We start from the raw sequence: 20,139 nt of genomic DNA on the forward strand, positions 1-20,139 counted from the left end.
GCAATCACTTTCAGAATACTGTCGCTACACTTGCAAAATTATTGGGGCATTTCTTCTTGAAGGCAACAGACTGTTTTAGGCACAAGGGGGGGCCGACTTAGAAGGAGGCATGTGCTATGGAAGGCAAAGGAAAGAAAATGATAACCTACTTAAAAAGGAGGGGGCAAATCTAATAATGAAATGGCATTGCAGGAGGAAAGGACTTAGCTGTAAATTAGAAGGGGATGTAAACCAAACCTCCCAGCTCCGCCTCTTCGTCCTCCAAAAACCAAGGACACACGGAAATCCATTGCACCTTCTCCTGAACTGGAGGGACGAGGAGGGGGAGAGCAGCAATACACAGAGGAGAAGTCGTCGGCACCGAGAAAAAACAAACAAAAAAAGCACCGTAATCGCTGAGAAACAAGCATTGGTGACTGCTTGCAGAGTGTCTGCTGGGCCTCGTCAATCCAAGTCCGCCTCTTCCATAGCGCCTCGCAACGCTGAGCCCCCAGCTCACAGGGGCATGATTGGTGTTATATATGAATAAAGAGTCTGACCAGATACTGTGAGCTCAAAGTAAAGTGTGACCGTAGTCTTTTACTGCAGGTCTCCCGAGTGCCTCTCCAACCTGTGAGGCCTCCTTAAATACTTGTGCTCCCAAGGGATTGTGGGATCCCTTGGGACTCCAAGGGATGAGCCCTCTGGTGGTTACACAAGGTTTACATATATAACAATTGGCACTGAGCATGATGGAGGCAGAAATGACAGAAAGAATGGGATGTTTGATGTCAGCGTGTCAGTCCTGCCTCATTGAACTATGCCCTGCCCATTTTAGGGCAGGCACTTCCGTCATCCACCAGAAATGATGGCCAAAAAACCAAGCAGCCACCAAAATGGGCGGCGATCTGGCACAAGGACCCAGGGGGGCCCCCGGTACATTTAATCACAGCCTGTACTTTTGGAAAGCCAGTAATTCAGTGAAATAGGTCATTGCCCTCACACCACTATTGTTCTTCACCAGGGAAGCAGGTGAGGCTGTTTCTCCTCAGCAAAGATAAGTTAACAATTGTGCAGAACTCAAAGTGCAGTGATGTGTTAAGCTTGGCGCAGTTGGTAACATTGCTGTTTCTGAGTCAGAAACCTGTGGGTTCTAGCCGCACTTCAGGACTTGAGCTGACCGCTCGGAGGCTCAGAAGCAACTGTAGGCCTCTCAGGCCTGGGTTTGGGCTCGAACCTCCATCCCAATACATAGACAGTCAGGCCTGGGCCTGAGTCTGGGCTCGAACCTCCGTCCCAATACGTGGACAGTCAGGGGCCAGGCCTGGGTCTGGGCTCGAACCTCTGTCCCAATACATAGACAGTCAGGCCTGGGCCTGGGCCTGCAGTGCAAGTGAGTGCAGGAGGAAAAGCGTGGGCAGCTGTGTGCTCTGAGGCACCCGCAGAATGACGCTTACCCTGATATGTCACAGTGCTGGGTGTGCGATTGATTCCCTGGTTTCACGTATTCAGTTCCGTAAGCATCCTGTTGTCTACTTCATTGAAAAAACCCATCTCTTTACATAGAGCTAAAAAGAAACTTCACAAAGTTTGCTTATAAACTTGTCTGGGCTTTTCAATAACAAAAGTTAAGCAACATATGTCAGCATTGAGTCCTCTCCTTTTGAAAAATGTCCCGGCATGTGTGCGCCCATGCAGCCAGCCCACTGTGCACTTACTGCACGATTGGCGAGTCATTGTCTGTTTACACGCTGCAGGCGAGGGCCCTCAGCCAATGGCAGCATCTCGGGGGGTAATGGGTGTCATGTATTCAACGAGCATTGTAACCCATGTATAATCTGACCTAAGTTGTACACTGTGAGAACAATGACCACTAGGTGGTGAACGTGTGGGAGACACTCCGAACCTGGACCTTCAGGTATAAAAGGGGAATAAAGGACAGGTCACAGACTGACCTTCTCTCAAGCATGGTCCTCGTGTGCATTTATACTGTATAGTAAGGATGTATCAATGGTGACAAGAAACTGGGATTTAAACCACGCGAGCATGGCCACTAGCAGAACAGACGAGAGATACTGTGTTAAGGAATGGTTGGGACAGAGATTCAACATTGTTAAAGCAGCACACAGTTCTCCAGGCAGACAAGGGCAATCGGGCATGCCCCAACATGTAGTCGAACCCAGAGGGGGAGTTCGACAGAGACAATGGCAAGCTGAACAGCGATTCACACCATTGCAAGGGACAATGCGGCCAGTAATGGGGCCATCAACACCTGTTAATGGCGCATTCAAGGACAGTCACGGGGCAGTCAGGGACGATCGACTGGCAAGGGACCTTTTGTTTCCAACAGCAGCTCATGTTGGAGGCGTGGAGGCACACACTCAGCCGGAGTTTGCAGAGATGAGCAAAATACCTGCAGAAATTGCAGAAATGAACGCTGGGGGAAATCGCTGGAAGCTGAAGTTCAGCGAGTTCATGTGGAGCACGTATACAGTTCATGCACCAGGACACCACCGATAATGATGAAAGTGCTCCTCAATAGCATCCCAGTATCAATGGAGTTAGACACGAGTTCCAGCCAGTCCCTGATGGGTATCAAACAGTTCGAAAAGTTGTGGGCATCCAAGGCCAGGAGGCCAAAATTATCGCAGATTGACGCACAGCTACGGACTTACACAAAGCAGATCATTCCGGTGCTAGGCAGCGTCACGGTAGTCGTGACCCACAAAGATTCGGAGAACAGGTTGCCACTCTGGATTGTCCCGGGGGACGGTCCCGCACTACTGGGGAGGAGTTGGCTTGCTGTCATGAACTGGAAATGGGGCGATGTCAATGCAATTTCCTCTGTGGAGCGAGTATCATGCTCACAGATCCTGGACAAATTTGACTCATTATTTCAACCCGGCATTGGCACTTTCATGGGGGCCAAGGTAGTGATTCACATAAACCCGGATGCCAGACCAGTACACCACAAGGCCAGAGCGGTGCCGTACGTGATGCGGGAAAAGATAGAAGGCGAATTGGACCGCCTGCTGAGGGAAGGCATCATCTCGCCAGTCGAATTCAGTGACTGGGCGAGCCCGATCGTGCCGGTGCTCAAGGCGGATGGGTCGGTCAGGATATGTGGTGATTACAAGGCCACCATCAATCGGGTGTCACTCCAAGACCAGTACCCGCTACCGAGAGCGGAGGACCTCTTTGCGACGCTATCCGGTGGCAAACTTTTTTCAAAATTAGACCTGACCTCAGCTTACATGACCCAGGAGCTGGCGAGTGAGTCGAAGAAGCTCACCACCATCACGACACACAAGGGGTTGTTTGAGTATAACAGATGTCCGTTCGGGATTCGCTCAGCCGCCGCGATCTTTCAACGAAATATGGAAAGCCTCCTCAAGTCGATTCCAGGGACGGTGGTTTTTCAAGACGACATCCTCATCACGGGTTGTGATACTGAAGAACACCTCCACAACCTGGAGGAGGTGCTACGCAGACTAGACCGGGTAGGGCTGCGACTAAAAAAGGCGAAGTGCGTCCTCCTAGCTCCAGAGGTAGAATTCCTGGGGAGGAGGGTAGCAGCAGACGGGATCAGCCCTACTGCATCCAAGACGGAAGCGATCCAGAGAGCACCCAGACCCTGTAACACGACGGAGCTGCGTTCGTTCCTGGGGTTCCTGAACTATTTTGGTAACTTTCTTCCCAAATTGAGCACTGCTAGAGCCGCTACACGTGCTCCTACGCAAAGGTCGCGAATGGGTCTGGGGGGACAGCCAGGAAAGGGCTTTTAATAGAGCACGCAATTTGTTATGTTCCAACACTCTGTTAACACTATACGACCCATGTAAGAAACTTGTGTTAACGTGCGTTGCGTCGTCCTATGGGGTCGGGTGTGTGTTGCAGCATGTGAATGCCAAGGGTCAGTTACAACCGGTAGCTTATGCCTCCAGGAGTCTGTCCCAGGCAGAAAGGGGCTACGGGATGGTAGAAAAGGAGGCGCTCGCATGTGTATATGCGGTAAAGAAAATGCACCAGTACCTGTTTGGCAGGAAATTTGAGCTGGAGACAGATCACAAACCCCTAACGTCCCTTTTGGCCGACAACAAGGCCATAAATGCAAACGCATTGGCCCGCATACAGAGGTGGGCACTCACGTTAGCTGCCTATGACTACACAATGCGGCACAGACCGGGTACCGAACACTGCGCCGATGCATTCAGCAGGCTCCCACCAGCCACCACTGAGGGGGCTACCGAGCATGGTGCTGAGATGGTCATGGCTGTTGAAGCTTTCGGAAGCGAAGGCTCACCGGTGACAGCCCGTCAGATTAAAGTCTGGACAAATTGAGACCCGCTATTGTCTCTAGTCAAGAAATGTGTCCTGAATGGGGACTGGGCAGCCACGTACAGGGCATGCCCTGAGAAATTCAAACCATTTCACAGGCGCAAGGATGAACTCTCGATTCAGGCCGATTGCCTACTGTGGGGAAACCGCGTAGTCATGCCCCAGATGGGCAGAGAGGTGTTCATCAGAGAACTCCACAATGGGCACCCGGGCATTGTCACGATGAAGGCAATTGCCAGGTCACACATTTGGTGGCCAGGGATAGACGCAATTCTGGAACTTTGTGTTCGCAGGTGCAACACGTGTGCCCAGCTGGGCCATGCGCCCAGGGAAGCCCCCCTTTGCCCCTGGCCATGGCCCGCCAAGCCTTAGTCACGCATCCATGTGGACTACGCAGGTCCTTTCATGGGGAAAAGGTTTTTGGTTGTAGTAGACGCCTACTCCAAATGGATCGAGTGTGACATTTTAAATTCAAGCACATCCTCTGCCACGGTAGAAAGTCTACGGGCAATGTTCGCCGCCCACGGTCTACCGGACATCTTGGTCAGCGACAATGGCCCGTGCTTCACAAGCACTGAATTCCAGGACTGCATGGCAGGCAATGGAATTAACCATGTCAGAACGGCACAGTTCAAGCCGGCCTCAAACGGCCAGGCAGAACGAGCAGTGCAGATAATCAAACAGGGGATGCTCAGATTCCAAGGGGGTTCCCTACAAACCCGCTTATCACGCCTCCTGTTGGCCTATAGATCCCGACCACACTCGCTCACAGGGGTTCCACCCGCAGAGCTGCTAATGAAAAGGACGCTCAAAACCCGGCTATCCCTTATACACCCCACCATGAAAGAAATTGTCGAGAGCAGGCGCCAGTCACAATATGACTACCATGACAGGAATGCGAGGGCGCGATGTATTGATGTAAATGATCCTGTTTTTGTCCTCAACTACGCTGCAGGGCCCTCTTTGGCAACCACAGTGCCAAAGAGGGAAATAGGATTCTGGTAGTTAAACTTACCAATGGACAAATCTGCCGCGAACATGTGGATCAAACTAAAAGGAGGTTCAGCAACCCCATGGAAGAAGCAGAGGAAGAACACGATGTAGAGTTCACTCCACCACAGGTGACCGAACACCGGAACCAAAGGGAGGAGAGCCCAGTCACTGTGGGCAATCCGGACAGGCCTGAGGCACTGCAAACAGCAGACACTCAGGCCAGCGCCCAACAACCGGAGCCCCAACTCAGGCGCTCTACAAGGGAGCGTAAACCACCAGAGAGACTTAAACTGTGATCCCAATAAGACTTTGGGGGGGAGGTGATGTCATGTATTCAACCAGCATTGTGACCCATGTAGAATCTGACCTAAGTTGTACACTGTGAGAACAATGACCACTCGGTGGGAGACACTCCTAACCTGGACCTTCAGGTATAAAAGGGGAAGCTCCACCCACCTTCAGCACTTGAGTGCTAAGGAATAAAGGACAGGTCACAGACTGACCTTCTCTCAAGCATGGGCCTCATGTGCATTTATACTGTGTAGTAAGGACATATCAGGTGTGTGAGGACCCTCACCTCCAGCGAGTAAACAGAGAATCACCCTTTAGGTGCTGAGCTAATAAAAATGACACTTTCCAGTCAGTCACTTGTTGACACCCAGGCATGTCTTCCGCAAGCTTAGAAATGTTATGAATATCTACTCTGGGCTCCTATGGTTGGTGATCCAAATTATCTTTCTATTTGCACGGAAATGCAGTACATTGGGCTGGATATTCGGTTTGTTGCTGCCTCTGTTTGTGACCTGGAGGGGCGACAATGACGCCGGAACACTCGGTGCAGGGTTAGTGGGGGCACGGAGCAGGAGCGCCCGGGAGAGGCGAGCCGGTGTGGAACGCCCCTGGTTGTGACACCAGCTCGATATTTGAAACTCGCCCGATCTGTAGCGCCCCGCAGCGCCCCCTAGTGGGACCGCCTGGGAAAGTGGGTGTTCTGATCCGTAGCGCCCCGCAGCGCCCCCTACTGGGACCACCTGGGAAAGTGGGTGTTCTGATCCGTAGCGCCCCGCAGCGCCCCCTACTGGGACCACCTGGGAAAGTGGGTGTTCTGATCCGTAGCGCCCCGCAGCGCCCCCTACTGGGACCACCTGGGAAAGCGGGTATTCTGATCCGTAGCGCCCTGCAGCGCCCCCTAGTGGGACCACCTGGGAAAGTGGGTGTTCTGATCCGTAGCGCCCCGCAGCGCCCCCTACTGGGACCGCCTGGGAAAGTGGCTGTTCTGATCCGTAGCGCCCCGCAGCGCCCCCTAGTGGGACCGCCTGGGAAAGTGGGTGTTCTGATCCGTAGCGCCCCGCAGCGCCCCCTAGTGGGACCGCCTGGGAAAGTGGGTGTTCTGATCCGTAGCGCCCCTGCAGCGCCCCCTAGTGGGACCACCTGGGAAAGTGGGTGTTCTGATCCGTAGCGCCCCGCAGCGCCCCCTAGTGGGACCGCCTGGGAAAGTGGGTGTTCTGATCCGTAGCGCCCCGCAGCGCCCCCTAGTGGGACCGCCTGGGAAAGTGGGTGTTCTGATCCGTAGCGCCCCGCAGCGCCCCCTACTGGGACCACCTGGGAAAGTGGGTGTTCCGATCCATCGCGCCCCGCAACGCCCCCTAGTGGGACCACCTGGGAAAGTGGGTGTTCTGATCCTTAGCGCCCCGCAGCGCCCCCTACTGGGACCACCTGGGAAAGTGGGTGTTCCGATCCGTCGCGCCCCGCAACGCCCCCTAGTGGGACCACCTGGGAAAGTGGGTGTTCCAATCCATAGCGCCCCGCAGCGCCCCTTAGTGGGACCACCTGGGAAAGTGGGTGTTCCAATCTGTAGCGCCCCGCAGCGTCCCTTCGTGGGACCATCTGGGAAAGTGGGTGTTCCAATTTGTAGCGCCTCGCAGTGCCCCCTAGTGGGACCACCTGGGAAAGTGAGTGTTCCGATCTGTAGCGCCCCGCAGCGCCCCCTAGTGGGACCGCCTGGGAAAGTGGGTGTTCCGATCCGTAGCGCCCCGCAGCGCCCCCTACTGGGACTACCTGGGAAAGTGGGTGTTCTGATCCGCAGTGCCCCCTACTGGGACCACCTGGGAAAGTGGTGTTCTGATCCGTAGTGCCCCGCAGCGCCCCCTAGTGGGACCACCTGGGAAAGTGGGTGTTCTGATCCGTAGTGCCCCGCAGCGCCCCCTACTGGGACCGCCTGGGAAAATGGGTGTTCCGATCTGTAGCGCCCCGCAGCGCCCCCTACTGGGACCATCTGGGAAAGTGGGTGTTCCGATCTGTAGCGCCCCCGCAGCGCTCCCTAGTGGAACCACCTGGGAAAGTGGGTGTTCTGATCCGTAGCGCCCTGCAGCGCCCCCTAGTGGGACCACCTGGGAAAGTGGGTGTTCCGATCTGCAGCGCCCCCGCAGCGCCCCCTAGTGGGACCACCTGGGAAAGTGGGTGTTCCGATCTGCAGCGCCCCCGCAGCGCCCCCTAGTGGGACCACCTGGGAAAGTGGGGGTTCTGATCCGTAGCGCCCTGCAGCGCCCCCTAGTGGGACCACCTGGGAAAGTGGGTGTTCCGATCTGCAGCGCCCCCGCAGCGCCCCCTAGTGGGACCATCTGGGAAAGCAAGTATTCTGATCCGTAGCGCCCTGCAGCGCCCCCTAGTGGGACCACCTGGGAAAGTGGGTGTTCTGATCCGTAGCGCCCTGCAGTGCCCCCTAGTGGGACCACCTGGGAAAGTGGGTGTTCTGATCCATAGCGCCCTGCAGCGCCCCCTAGTGGGACCGCCTGGGAAAGTGGGTGTTCCGATCTGTAGCGCCCCCGCAGCGCTCCCTAGTGGGACCGCCTGGGAAAGCGGGTATTCTGATTCGTAGCGCCCCGCAGTGCGCCCTAGTGGGACCACCTGGGAAAGTGGGTGTTCTGATCCGTAGCGCCCCGCAGTGCCCCCTACTGGGACCACCTGGGAAAGTGGGTGTTCTGATCTGTAGCACCCCCGCAGCGCCCCCTAGTGGGACCACCTGGGAAAGTGGGTGTTCCGATCTGTAGCACCCACACAGCGCCCCCTACTGGGACCGCCTGGGAAAGTGGGTGTTCTGATCCGTAGCGCCCCGCTGCGCCCCCTAGTGGGACCGCCTGGGAAAGCAGGAGGTACGAGCTGTAGCGCCCCTCAGTGAGGGAAGGAATGTTGACCTGAGGTAAGTGTGATTGTTTTTATTTTTTTATTTTTGCGATTCTTGTGGATGTGTGTGGGATCAGTGAGATATTGGGAATGTTTCTGGTGGGTTTTTTCCCAGGGAAGCCTCTCTCAGAGCGCTCCGAGGCCGGCTGTATAGCTGGGAATTTTCACTTGCTCAACTGGCCTAGCGCCCTAAAAGCGGTGATCAACGCCTCCCTTAGGGCTCCGCCCCACACTCAGGGCCCAGCTGGGGAATTTTGTGGATAGAGATGCAAATCATTTCCCGGTGCAAAATTTACCGCCCCGCCTGGGTTAACGCCGCGACAGGGGCGGGACCGAACTTCCACCCCAAAATCTGTGCATGTAAAATGTCCCAGCAACGTAGCTCGGCCGATACAATCTAAGAATTACCATCCCATAGCACAACCTCCTCACCTGCAAGCTCATCAGGACATTCAGCAAGTCATTCATTCCTGTCAACGTGTCCACGTTCTGGAAAACCGCCACTAACAAGGTGGGTGTGATCGCGATTGTCCGCGTGAACAGCACACGGGTAAAGCGGGACCACTTGAGGTTCAAGAAACCCTGGAGAAGAGGAAGAAAGGAAGACATTGAGAACTTCTTCACTTGGATTGCCTGCTGTAACACCTCAGGCAGGGCAATAAAAACAGGCAGGGCCGTATCCAGCTGACCATTTATTTTTTGAACAATTGTGGATCGGGGAATTATAAAGAAGCTGTGAGGAGTTGCAGAAATTCTGATTTTCTGAAGTAAGTATCTAACCGGTTGATGGTACCTCGCAGTTTACCAACGTTGCCAAAATTAAATTGAGTTCCAATTCCTTTAACATTTGTCCGGCTTGTGAGCTTCACTAACAAGCTGTTCTGACCTGTCATCATCACAGGCGGTCCCTTGAACGAGGATGACTTGCTTCCACGAGAGTTCACAGATGTTTCAATGAAGGACCTGATATTCCAGTCCTGAACTCCAGTTGAGGGGGTGGAAGATGCCTGTGCGTGGATTTTTTTAACGTGGGGTGACCATTGCACACCAGCCACCACACGAGCTTGACAGAGCTAGGTCTTTATCCAGGGGCAAGGGTTAACCAGGATGACTGGAGACCTGCTCTGCTGCACGGACCTAGTGCGCACACATATCGCAGTGTGGGCTGGGCCCGTGCTGCCCCTGGGCCCTCGCCTCTTCTGCGTCCCGAACTCTTATTCGCCGCACCTCTGCCACGATCTCTCGCCGCTCCTCCGCCACGATTTCTCTCCGCCACAAAAACACTCGCCACACCTCCATTACGATCACCCACTGAATCTCAGCCACGATCCCTCATCAATCCTCCGCCCTGATCACTTGTCGTAATCCGCCATGACCTTCCCGCTCCTCTGCTGTACCAGGGCCACGCCGATGCTCCTGCCCACGCTCCAAACACGACCTGGATCCTGATGACGTCATCCAGTCGTCCACCTCAAGGCTGCCTGACCTGTACTCCCTGTTGTAATATGGGAAACGCAGCAGCCAATTTTCCAACAGCAAGCTCCCACAAACAGCAACGTGATAATGACCAGATAATTTGTTTTTTTGTTATGTTGGGAGAGGGATAAATATTGACCAGGCCACCGGGGATAACTCCCCTGTTTTTCTTCGAATAGTGGTTGCAGCATCTTTTACATCCACCTGAGATGTAAGTTCAAGGTGGGTCTGACCAGAACTGGACACAGTGCTCAAGGTGGGACTGACCAGAACTGGACACAGTGCTCAAGATGGGTCTGACCAGAACTGGACACAGTGCTCAAGATGGGTCTGACCAGAACTGGACACAGTGCTCAAGGTGGGACTGACCAGAACTGGACACAGTGCTCAAGGTGGGTCTGACCAGAACTGGACACAGTGCTCAAGGTGTGTCTGACCAGAACTGGACACAGTGCTCAAGGTGGGTCTGACCAGAACTGGACACAGTGCTCAGGGTGGGTCTGACCAGAACTGGACACGGTGCTCAAGGTGGGTCTGACCAGAACTGGACACAGTGCTCAAGGTGGGTCTGACCAGAACTGGACACAGTGCTCAAGATGGGTCTGACCAGAACTGGACACAGTGCTCAGGGTGGGTCTGACCAGAACTGGACACAGTGCTCAAGATGGGTCTGACCAGAACTGGACACAGTGCTCAAGATGGGTCTGACCAGAACTGGACACAGTGCTCAAGATGGGTCTGACCAGAACTGGACACAATGCTCAAGGTGGGTCTGACCAGAACTGGACACAGTGCTCAAGGTGGGTCTGACCAGAACTGGACACAGTGCTCAGGGTGGGTCTGACCAGAACTGGACACAGTGCTCAGGGTGGGTCTGACCAGAACTGGACACAGTGCTCAAGGTGGGTCTGACCAGAACTGGACACAGTGCTCAAGGTGGGTCTGACCAGAACTGGACACAGTGCTCAGGGTGGGTCTGACCAATGACCTGTACAGTTTCAGCAGGAGTTATACACCATATAGTTCAGTATTCTATTCTGTTTTCACTTTAGAAATCTAATTGAAAGATTACCTCCATGACGAACTGTCCTGTATACGTCCCTGACATGGTTGAACTCTGACCTGCAGCCAGGATGCCAATGGCCCAGATGTAGAGAGCAGCAGCACCAAAATAACAGCCCAACACAACGCCCTGAGAGAAAGACAACAGGAGGGTTATTGGACAGCAGTGCAGCCTCCTCCTCACTGACTGAATCCATGCAGTTATGGAGAAAAGTGACTACGGTAGTGTACTGGTTATGTTACTGGACCAGTTAGCCAGAGGCCTGGACTAATAATCCAGAGAATGTGAATTTAATTCCCACCATGGCAGTTTGAGAATTTGAATTCAGTTTAAATAATCTTGAAATAAAAAGCTAGCATGAAGCTTTCAGATTGTACTAAAACCCATCTGGTTCACTAACGCCCTTTAGGGAAGGAAATCTGCCGTCCTTACCCGGTCTGGGTCTATGTGTGACTCCAGACCCACAGCAATGTGCTTGACTCTTAACTGCCCTCTGAAATGGTCTAGCAAATCACTCAGTAATATCAAATAGCGACAGTGGTTTAAGAAGAAGAGAATAAGGCCCACCATCAGCATAATATTGGTGGTGGGGGGTGGCACAATCCTCATTCACATTTCTACAGAACCAAAAAAACACGTAAAGTTGAATAAAGACCTGTGAAGACCCACGTAGACCTATAAAATCTTGGAAAGACCCATAAAGACATGTAAAGATCCATAAATATGCATTAAGACCAGTAAAAACCGGTAAAGATGATGTCGACGCGTTAAGGCCCATACAATAGAGGAGCTAGTTAGGCTACTGGGTGTATGCTATCGGCTACCAAATAGTGGGACGGAGATAAAAGAAAGAAAGACTTGCATTTATATAGCGCCTTTCACAACCACTGGACATCTCAAAGCACTTCACAGCTAATTAAGTACTTTTGGAGTGTAGTCACTGTTGTAATGTGGGAAAAACAGCAGCCAATTTGTGCACAGCAAGCTCCCACACACAGAAATGTGATAATAACCAGATAATCTGCTTTTGTGATGTTGATTGAGGGATAAATAATGGCCCAGGACACCGTGGATAACTCCCCTGCTCTTCTTCAAAATAGTGCCGTGGGATCTTTTACATCCATCTGAGAGAGCAGACAGGGCCTCGGTTTAATGTCTCATCTGAAAGACAGCATCGGCCTAGATTTATGTGCTCAAATTCCTGGGGTGAGACTTGAACCCATAACCTTCTGGCTCAGAGGCAAGAGTACTACCCACTGAGCCACAGCTGACACTATCCGATTGAGGAGCATATTTGCAGAGAAATTACAGAAAGATGCAAGGACTACAGAGCAGTGATAATGGGGGACTTGAATGATCTTAATCTAGACTGGAATAGTAACAGTGTAAAGGGCAGGGAGGGGAAGGAATTCCTGAACTGTGCAGTAGAAAACTTTCTTGCTCAGTGTGTTTCCAGTCCAACGAGGAATTGAGTTAGGCAAGTGGAGCATGTCTCAGTGGGAGAGCATTTGGGGAACAGTGATCATAATAACACTTATGGAAAAGGACAAGTAAACATACCTAACTGGAGGTGGGCAAACCTCAGTGAAGGGATCTGGTCCAGGTGGATTGGAATCAAACATTGGCAGGCAGAACAGTAATTGAACAATGGGAGGCCTTCAAAGAGGAGATTGTTTGGGTCCAGAGTAGACACATTCCCGTGAGGGGGAAGGGAGGTATCCAAAGCTAGAGCTCCCTGAATGACTAAAGATACAGAGGGTAAACTGAGGCGAAACAGGAGGCACATTATAATTGTAAGATTCATAATACAATACAGAACCAAGCTGAATATAGAAAGTACAGAGGAGATGTAAAAAGTAAATAAGAGGGACAAAGCGAGTGTGAGAATAGATTAGCAGCTAACATAAAAGGGAACCCAAACGTCTTTTATAAACATAAATATAAAAGGGTTGTCAAAGGAAGGGTGGGGCTGATTAGGGATCTGAAATGAAATCTTACTGTGGGGCATAGGGCATGGCTGAGGTACTAAATGGGTACTTTGCATCTGTCTTCACGAGGGAAGGGGATGCTGCCAGTGTAGCAGTGAAGGAGGAGGCAGCAGTGATACGGGATAGGATCAAAATAGATAAAGAGGATGGTTGGCAGTGCGCAAAGTGGAAAAGTCACCCGGTCCGGATGGGATGTATCCGAGATTACTGAGGAAGTAAAGGTGGAAATTGCAGAGGCTCTGGCCACAATCTTCCAATCCTCCTTGGATATGGGGATGGTGCCAGAGAACTGGAGGATTGCAAATGTTACAGCCCTGTTTAAAAAATGGGGAGCGGGATAAACCCAGCAACTACGGGCCAGACAACCTAATGTCGGCAATCGGAAAACTTCTCGAGACAATAATCTGGGACAAAATTAATTGGCACTTGGAAAAGTATGGACTAATAAATGAAAGTCAGCGCGGATTTGTTAAAGGCAAATCATTTATGACTAACTTGACTGAGTTCTTTGATGAAGTATCGGAGAGGGTTGATTTGGGTAGTGCAGTTGATGTTGTGTATATGGCTTTTCAAAAGGCGTTTGACAAAGTGCCACATAACAGACTCGTTAGCAAAGTTAAAGCCCATAAGATTAAAGGGACAGTGGCAGCATGAATACACAACTAGCTAAGGGACAGAAGGCAGAGAGTAGTGGTGAATGGTTGCTTTACAGACTGGAGGGAGGTACACGCTGGTGTTCCCCAGGGTCGATGTTGGGACCACTGCTCTTTCTGATACATTAATGACCCGGACTTGGGTATACAGGGCATCATTTCAAAGTTTGCAGGGGACACAAAACTCAGAAATGTAGTAAACAATGAGGAGGATAGAAACAGACTTCAGGAGAACATGGACGGACTGGTGAAATGGGCAGACACATGGCAGATTAAATTTAACACAGAAGTGTGAAGTGATACAATTTGGTAGGAAGAATGAGGAAAGACTAAAGGGGACAATTTTAAAGGGGGTGCAGGAACGGAGAGACCTAGCGATGTATGTACACAAATATTTGAAGGTGGTGGGATAAGTTGAGAAGGCTGTTAAAAAAGCAAATGGGATCCTGGGCTTTATGAATATAGGAATAAAATACAAGAGCAAGAAAGATATTCTAAACATTTATGCAACACTGGTTAGGCCCCAGCTGGAGTATTGTGTCCAATTCTGGGCACCACACTTTAGGGAGGGTGTTGAGGCCTTGGAGAGGGTGCAGAGGGGATTTACTAGAATGGTACCCGGGATGTGGGACTTCAGTGAAGAGACTGGAGAAGGTGGGGTGCTTCTCCTTAGAGCAGAGAAGGTTAACAAGGAGATTTGATGGAGGTGTTCAAAATGGTGAGGGGTTTTGATAGAGTAAATAAGGAGAAACAGTTTCCAGTGGTGGACGGGTCGGGAACCAGTGGACACAGATTTATGATTGTCAAAAGAACCAGAATCGATATGTGGAAACATTTTATTACGCAGCGAGTGGTTGTGATCTGGGATGCGCTGCCTGAAAGGGTGGTGGAAGCAGATTCAATAGTAACATTCAAAAGGGAATTGGATAACTACTGGTAGGAAAAAATGATAGGGCTATGGGGAAAGAGCAGGGAGTGGGATTCATTGGGTAGCTCCAGCAAAGAGCTGGCACAGACATAATGGGCCGAATGGTGTGCTGTATCATTCTATGATTCTATGATAAAGGAGCAGTACAGAGCCATAAAGGCTGGTGAAGAAGCGTAAAGACCCACAAAAAAGCCTGTAGACCCAGAAAGACCTGTAAAGACTTGTAGCGACCCCAAAAAGCTCAGCAGGAAACCGTAAAGACTCAAAGACTTGCAAAGACTTGTAAAGACTCCTGAAGACCTGTAAAAACTGTAAAGATCCGAAGGATCTATCCTTGGTCCCCTCCTATTTCACATCTACATGTTGCCCCTTGGCGACATCATCCGAAAACACAGCGTTAGTTTCCACATGTACGCTGAAACACCCAGCTCTACCTCACCATCACTTCACTCGACCCCTCCACGGTCTTTAAATTGTCAGACTGCTTGTCCGACATCCAGTTCTGGATGAGCAGAAATTTTCTGCAATTAAATATTGGGAAGATCGAAGCCATTGTTTTCGGTCCCCGTCACAAACTCTGTTCCCTCGCCACTGACTCCATCCCTCTCCCCAACTCCTGTCTGAGGCTGAACCAGACTGTTCGCAACCTGGGTGTCATATTTGATCCTGAAATGAGCTTCTGACCACATATCTACAGCCATAATTAAAACCGTTTATTTCCACCTCCGTAACATCGCCAGTCTCTGCCCGTGCCTCAGCTCATTCGCTGCTGAAGCCCTCGTTCATGCCTTTGTTACCTCTAGACTTGACTATTCCAATGCATTCCTGGCTGGCCTCCCACATTCTACCCGACGTAAACTGGAGGTGATCCAAAACTCGGCAGCCCGTGTCCTAACTCGCACCGAGTCCCACTCACCCATCACCCCCTGTGCTCGCTGACCTACATTGGCTCCCAGGTAAACAACGCCTTGTTTTCAAAATTCTCATCCTTATTTTCAAATCCCTCCATGGCCCTCGCCCCTCTCTATCTCTGTAATCTCCTCCAGCCCCACAACGCCCCCCCCCCCCCGGGATGTCTGCACTCCTCTAATTCTGCCCTCCTGAGCATCCCTGATTATAATCGCTTCTGTTGCCTGGGCCCCAAGCTCTGGAACTCCCTCCCTAAACCTCTCCGCCTCTCTACCTCTCTTTCCTCCTTCAAGTTGTTGTTGTTGTTGTAATGCCTGGTAAATAACCGTTAAGACCCATAAAGAAGCCTGTAGATCTGTATAGACCTGTAAATATTCCTAAATATTGTGTTGTAAAATTTTTATGAAGCACCTTGGGACATTTTACTGCGTTAAAGGCGTTATATAAATAAAGGTTAATAATAAATACCCCAAAAAGCTTGTGAAGTTTAGTAAAGACGTGGAAAGACTGGGAAAAACACGTATTGACCTGTAAAGATTGTGAAGACTTGTAAAGACAATAAAGACTTGTATAAGGTTGTGTAGACCCATAAAGATCTGTAAAAACTCGCAAGGATCCGTATAGACACATAACGTCTTGTAAAAACTGCTCAAGGCTTTTAAAGACTCACAAAGACATGTAATGATCCATTAAGATTTATAAGCACTTACAAAAACTCGTAAACACTTTATAGACTTCTACCATCTATTAAAGACGCGTAAAGACCCATAAAGACCCAACATGACCCATAAAGACGCCTAAAGCTCTGTAAAGACCTGTCAAGACCCATCAAGACACGTAAAGGCACTTTGGGCTAGAAATTCCACAGCCTGTCGTTATTTGATAAATAGCATCATTTTAGTGAATAAATAAGAATAAAAATGTTGCCTTTTTTAAGGGGTTAAATTTGGCCACAAAATACACTTGTGCTTAAAAAACGGCGTTGCATGACGATCATCGTTAAAAACGGCGATGTCGCCTATTTTAGCCCGAGGCCTATCAACGCCAAAGATACAGGCCCTGGGAGGGAAAAAAACACAAAATAAATTGTAAAAAACAAAAAATCCCAAATCACAAAACATTTACAAGACCCTTAATTAAGTAATCGCTGCAAAAGAATTAAAAAATAAAAACTTTAACTTCCCTTTTTTGCAGGTCTTCCTACTGACTGACGTTTTTGAGGGGGCAATGCCTGCTTTTCTCGTGCGTTTTTTTTCCCCCCCAAAACAGTTTCGCCGAATGGCCAAAATTAGGCGATGCGGTTTTTTTTTCGGGTTGCACCAGGGAGATCTGCCTTTTGTCGATATTTTCAAAACGCCATTCTTAAGGTTTGGGGAATTTTGACCACTTCATTTTGAGAACAAAAAAGCACTTTTAACACGGAAAGAATCGGGTTAAAACGTTCATTAGGCTGGGGAAATTCGAGCCCGTAAAGACTGGCTTGCATGAATAAAGACCGGTTTACTCTGGTACACTTACCCCTTTGTAAATATCAACACTGAGCGTTTCGTTATTGACTGGGAAGAGATCGGAATGTGGACTGCTGCTGTTCACACACACTGCGTGCTTCAAAAGGAAAAATGGCAAATATCAGTTCCAATTCCAAGCAGTGCATTTTCACTTCAAGATCAGCTCACTTTCCTGCAGTACTTTTGGTGTCACAGCGCAGGGCGGGATACACAGTACAGACTGGCAGTGAAGGCACGGAGAGGGTAGCAATACTGTGGCATTCCCAAGCAATTAAATCTCTTTGGGAAACAAGTTACAAATGTGCAACGCTTCGAGATTCCAGAGTAAATATTATCAGACATTGACAAACATAGAAACATAGAAAATAGGTGCAGGAGTAGGCCATTCGGCCCTTCAGCCCTTCGAGCCTGCACTGCCATTCAATGAGTTCATGGCTGAACATGCAACTTCAGTACCCCATCCCTGATTTCTCGCCATACCCCTTGATCCCCCGAGTAGTAAGGACTTCATCTAACTCCCTTTGAATATATTTAGTGAATTGGCCTCAACAACTTTCTGTGGTAGAGAATTCCACAGGTTCACCACTCTCTGGGTGAAGAAGTTTCTCCTCATCTCGGTCCTAAATGGCTTACCCCTTATCCTTAGACTGTGACCCCTGGTTCTGGACTTCCCCAACATTGGGAACATTCTTCCTGCATCTAACCTGTCCAAACCCGTCAGAATTTTAAACGTTTCGATGAGGTCCCCTCTCATTCTTCTGAACTCCAGTGAAGACAAGCCCAGTTGATCCAGTCTTTCTTGATAGGTCAGTCCCACCATCCCGGGAATCAGTCTGGTGAACCTTCGCTGCACTCCCTCAATAGCAAGAATGTCCTTCCTCAGGTTAGGAGACCAAAACTGTACACAATACTCCAGGTGTGGCCTCACCAAGGCCTTGTACAACTGTAGCAACACCTCCCTGCCCCTGTACTCAAATCCCCTCGCTATGAAGGCCAACATGCCATTTGCTTTCTTAACCGCCTGCTGTACCTGCATGCCAACCTTCAATGACTGATGTACCATGACACCCAGGTCTCGTTGCACCTCCCCTTTTCCTAATCTGTCACCATTCAGATAATAGTCTGTCTCTCTGTTTTTACCACCAAAGTGGATAACCTCACATTTATCCACATTATACTTCATCTGCCATGCATTTGCCCACTCACCTAAGCTATCCAATTCACTCTGCAGCCTCATAGCATCCTCCTCGCAGCTCACACTGCCACCCAACTTAGTGTCATCCGCAAATTTGGAGATACTACATTTAATCCCCTCGTATAAATCATTAATGTACAATGTAAACAGCTGGGGCCCCAGCACAGAACCTTGCGGTACCCCACTAGTCACTGCCTGCCATTCTGAAAAGTACCCATTTACTCCTACTCTTTGCTTCCTGTCTGACAACCAGTCCTCAATCCACGTCAGCAAACTACCCCCAATCCCATGTGCTTTAACTTTGCACATTAATCTCTTGTGTGGGACCTTGTCGAAAGCCTTCTGAAAGTCCAAATATACCACATCAACTGGTTCTCCCTTGTCCACTTTACTGGAAACATCCTCAAAAAATTCCAGAAGATTTGTCAAGCATGATTTCCCTTTCACAAATCCATGCTGACTTGGATCTATCATGTCACCTCTTTCCAAATGCGCTGCTATGACATCCTTAATAATTGATTCCATCATTTTACCCACGACTGAGGTCAGGCTGACCGGTCTGTAATTCCCTGTTTTCTCTCTCCCTCCTTTTTTAAAAAGTGGGGTTACATTGGCTACCCTCCACTCGATAGGAACTGATCCAGAGTCAATGGAATGTTGGAAAATGACTGTCAATGCATCCGCTTATTTCCAAGGCCACCTCCTTAAGTACTCTGGGATGCAGTCCATCAGGCCCTGGGGATTTATCGGCCTTCAATCCCATCAATTTCCCCAACACAATTTCCCGACTAATAAGGATTTCCCTCAGTTCCTCCTCCTTACTCGACCCTCTGACCCCTTTTATATCCGGAAGGTTGTTTGTGTCCTCCTTAGTGAATACCGAACCAAAGTACTTGTTCAATTGGTCTGCCATTTCTTTGTTCCCCGTTATGACTTCCCCTGATTCTGACTGCAGGGGACCTGCGTTTGTTGTTACTAACCTTTTTCTCTTTACATATCGATAGAAACTTTTGCAATCCGCCTTAATGTTCCCTGCAAGCTTCTTCTCGTACTCCATTTTCCCTGCCCTAATCAAACCCTTTGTCCTCCTCTGCTGAGTTCTAAATTTCTCCCAGTCCCCGGGTTCTCTGCTATTTCTGGCCAATTTGTATGCCACTTCCTTGGCTTTAATACTATCCCTGATTTCCCTTGATAGCCACGGTTGAGCCACCTTCCATTTTTTATTTTTACACCAGACAGCAATGTACAATTGTTGTAGTTCATCCATGCGGTCTCTAAATGTCTGCCATTGCCCATCCACAGTCAACCCCTTAAGTATCATTCGCCAATCCATCTCAGCCAATTCACGCCTCATACCTTCAAAGTTACCCTTCTTTAAGTTCTGGACCATGGTCTCTGAATTAACTGTTTCATTCTCCATCCTAATGCAGAATTCCACCATATTATGGTCACTCTTCCCCAAGGGGCCTCGCACAATGAGATTGCTAATTAATCCTCTCTCATTACACAACACCCAGTCTTAGATGGCCTCCCCCCTAGTTGGTTCCTCGACATATTGGTCTAGAAAACCATCCCTTATGCACTCCAGGAAATCCTCCTCCACCGTATTGCTTCCAGTTTGGCTAGCCCAATCTATGTGCATATTAAAGTCACCCATTATAACTGCTGCACCTTTATTGCATGCACGCCTAATTTCCTGTTTGATGCCCTCCCCAACATCCCTATTACTGTTTGGAGGTCTGTACACAACTCCCACTAACGTTTTTTGCCCTTTGGTGTTCTGCAGCTCTACCCATATAGATTCCATATCATCCAAGCTAATGTCTTTCCTAACTATTGCATTAATCTCCGCTTTAACCAGCAATGCTACCCCACCTCCTTTTCCTTTTATTCTATCCTTCCTGAATGTTGAGTACCCCTGGATGT

General features: G+C 49.9%; 1 protein-coding gene across 1 annotated transcript in view; it reads right to left on the reverse strand.

The window, feature by feature from the left end:
* The window catches only part of LOC139241032 (natural resistance-associated macrophage protein 2-like), a 148,868-nt gene that overhangs the window by 24,089 nt on the left and 104,640 nt on the right, over window positions 1–20,139 (reverse strand). Inside the window, exons 10-12 of the mRNA XM_070869754.1 lie at window positions 17,029–17,115; window positions 11,042–11,161; window positions 8,926–9,075 (exon numbers count right to left, since the gene is read on the reverse strand). Of these exons, the coding sequence (XP_070725855.1) occupies window positions 8,926–9,075; window positions 11,042–11,161; window positions 17,029–17,115 (357 nt within the window). The remainder of the gene's footprint in view (window positions 1–8,925; window positions 9,076–11,041; window positions 11,162–17,028; window positions 17,116–20,139) is intronic.

Source organism: Pristiophorus japonicus, chromosome X, assembly GCF_044704955.1.
Source record: "Pristiophorus japonicus isolate sPriJap1 chromosome X, sPriJap1.hap1, whole genome shotgun sequence".
Taxonomy (NCBI): domain Eukaryota; kingdom Metazoa; phylum Chordata; class Chondrichthyes; family Pristiophoridae; genus Pristiophorus; species Pristiophorus japonicus.